At 38.3% G+C, this 3,042-nt stretch overlaps 1 protein-coding gene across 1 annotated transcript; it reads right to left on the reverse strand.

Moving 5' to 3' along the window:
- Positions 1 to 1,464: 1,464 nt before the first annotated feature.
- Positions 1,465 to 2,403, reverse strand: OR6N1 (olfactory receptor family 6 subfamily N member 1). Its single transcript, XM_020886160.2, has one exon. The coding sequence runs from the start codon at positions 2,401 to 2,403 to the stop codon at positions 1,465 to 1,467; it is 939 nt and encodes a 312-aa protein (XP_020741819.1).
- Between the last annotated feature and the right edge of the window lie 639 nt (positions 2,404 to 3,042).

The raw sequence follows: 3,042 nt of genomic DNA on the forward strand, positions 1-3,042 counted from the left end.
CAAGTATACTGGAGAGGGTTGCCATGCCCTCTTCCAGGGGATCTTCCAAACCCAGGAATCAAACCCATGTCTCTTATATCTCCTTTATTGATAGGTTCTTTACCAGTAGCATCACCTGGGAAGACAGTGCACATATATTTAATTATTAATTGCCACAACTTAAATCAATTTGTAATTAATTATAAATTGAGCAAAAATTTAATGTCTAGAATCTTCAACTCTTTGAAAACATTTCTAAAAACAAGAACTTAAACACAGGGTAACATCTGCTTTGTATATCATCATTTTAAGTAAAGTTTAGCACAGCATTTGGTATACACTAAGAGCTAAATAAATATGTGCTGAATTGACAGATGGAAGATTGTAGAAATACAAAGACTTTGGGATCTTTATTATGTCAATCTATGTAATTCTACACAGAATTAAAGATTTTGTTATAGTCAACATTTGATAATCTATCAACAGTAGATAGCCAATGTGTACATAATCCCTAACACCAAATAATAATTAAAGACTTAAATTTCTCAGATGCTAAACCATAGGATTATTTGTCATATATTAAGGGAAATAATTAGCTTGAAATGAAATAAAGTACTCCAACATAAAAAGTGATCCTATTTCCTGCCACAGACTCCTTCATTTTCACACTTTTTACTGGGAACAGATATTAAGACCACTGAGATAAACACATTTCACAAATTCTCTTTCTGGCTAGTTTGCCCCTTTTTTTCCTTTTAAGAAAAATATCTGGGAAATATTTTTGTTTAATTATGTTTTCCTGGATATTGTTCTAACAGAGTAATGATGAGAGGTATGGGCAGAGTTAAGTAAAATAAATGTAACTCTTTTTTTCAAAACAACCTTCAAGAATAACAAATGATGAAATTGACTCATCAATTAAGAAAGTTTGAGTTATAGAAATTATGTATTTAATAACTGATTAAAGGAACTAGAATTTAAACCAGATATATGTGATGCTGAAAGAAAGCTTTTCTCTACTACATCAGTGTTTTCCATTTTAATACATAGATGTTCAGTGTACATGAAATGATTGTAAATGATATATGAAATACCTTTTTTTTTCTAAGATGTATTTAGGAAATTTTATTATTGATCATATGACTAAATGTATTTACATTAAATCAAGTAAATCTGAAAGACTTATATATAAGGAAGACATAGATTTGACTAACATCCAAAATATGGTGTACAAATATCCAGGATTTGAAAATCACAGTACCGTATCATACTGCTAGAGAGGATTGCCAGTCTCTGGTCCCAATTCACATGTGGTGGCAGCAGATATTATAACGGCTGCACTGTCACTGAAAACTAGGCAGCATTTGCCCCAGTTCAGTAGCCCATGTAGAAAATCCCTGAACACTTTGTATTTCATCTGTGACTACTCAGGACCCCCAAGGTCACCATATACTCAGCTTCACACTTGGCCTGCTTCCTCCACCTTCACTCCAGTATCCCCGTCCTCTTTAACTGCCTTCTCACAGCCTCCTTGATCTCCTTGTTGCGCAAGCTGTAGATAAAGGGGTTGAGGAAGGGCGTGAGCACTGAGTAGACCACAGCCAGGGCCCGGTCATAGTCCAGGGAGTAGCTCTTCTTCAGCCGCACGTACATGAAGAAGATGCTCCCGTAGAAGATGAGGACCACAGTGAGGTGGGAGGCACACGTGGAGAAGGCCTTCCTCTTGCCTGCAGCGGAAGGAATTCTGAGCACTGTACAGATGATCTGCACATAGGAGCTGAGGATTAACAGAAAGGTGGCCAGGATCTTGCAAGAATTGATAATAAAGTCCACTAGGACATTGATCGATGTGTCAGTACAAGCCAAGCTCAGAACAGGAGGGAAATCACAAAAGATGTGCTGAATGTGATTGGGACCACAAAAAGGGAGGTGGGAGACCAAGGAAATTTCAGCCACTGGCCCAGCCAAGCCTCCCAACCAACAGCCAACAACAATCTTGACACAGAGTGCTGGGGTCATGTGAGTAGAATAGTGGAGGGGCTGACAGATGGCTAAGTATCTGTCATAAGCCATAGCTGTGAGAAGATAGCATTCAGTAGCCCCAAGAGAGTGGAAGAAGTAGATTTGCAGAAGGCATCCAGAGAAAGAAATGGTCTTCTTCTCACTGAGCAAGTTTGACAGCATCTTGGGAATGGTAGCAGCTGTGTAACCAAGCTCCAGTAAGGAGAGCATGCTGACAAAGTGGTACATGGGTGTGTGGAGCCGGGAGTCCAGGCAGACCACCAAGAATATCAGCAGGTTTCCCAGGATGGTAGTGAGGTAGATTAGGAGTAAGAAGAGGAAGAGAAAAGCCTGAACACCCTGAAGATGGGGAAAGCCCAAGATGATGAACTCTGTTACCTGGCTCCAATTCCCAGGCTTCATTGCTCTCCATTCATATCCCTGGAATGTAAAATATGGAAGGATGAGGAACAATGTTGAGCCAAAGAATATCTAAGAAGAAGGAAACCCTCAAAGTCCATTTGTCCTTCCCCTGGACCTCCAGAATAAGTGATTTTAGTACATGTTCTATGAGGCTGGACTTTTTATCCCTCCCCCAAACAGTTGTCCACAACCTCCTTCAGAGTATCCGTTCTTATAACCAGACTTAAATTGTCTTCTCTAATTATACAACCCATTTTTGGCCACTGTAATTCCTTCTATAACCAATTTATTTTTCTTAATGGAATCTATAGGTGTTTTAAAAATTTAAATATTCCTCAACCAGATTCATATTATAATTTATATATATTCCTTGTATGAGGTATAAATAATCATTTATACAAATAAAATATTGGTAGTTCACTCCACTAAGATTAAATCATTTGGACCATACATTTTAATTTCAATTTTAATTCACTTTCTTCTTCAGTGTTCTGGACACCAAAGAATCAATGCTTTCACCCCAAGCTCCATTCCATTTTCTTATGGAACCAGGTGTAACAGCTTCTTTCAAGCAGGCAGGTCAGAGTTTCACCTCTTTTGGACATTGGTGAGAATCCTAGCCAAGGAAAAAGGGGGAAT

The sequence above is a fragment of the Odocoileus virginianus genome, chromosome 5 (genome assembly GCF_023699985.2).
Source record: "Odocoileus virginianus isolate 20LAN1187 ecotype Illinois chromosome 5, Ovbor_1.2, whole genome shotgun sequence".
NCBI classification, from domain to species: domain Eukaryota; kingdom Metazoa; phylum Chordata; class Mammalia; order Artiodactyla; family Cervidae; genus Odocoileus; species Odocoileus virginianus.

Excerpts from the sequence above, each read along its gene's own strand:
- OR6N1 (XM_020886160.2), bottom strand. The coding sequence starts at position 2,403 with ATGAAGCCTGGGAATTGGAGCCAGGTAACAGAGTTCATCATCTTGGGC.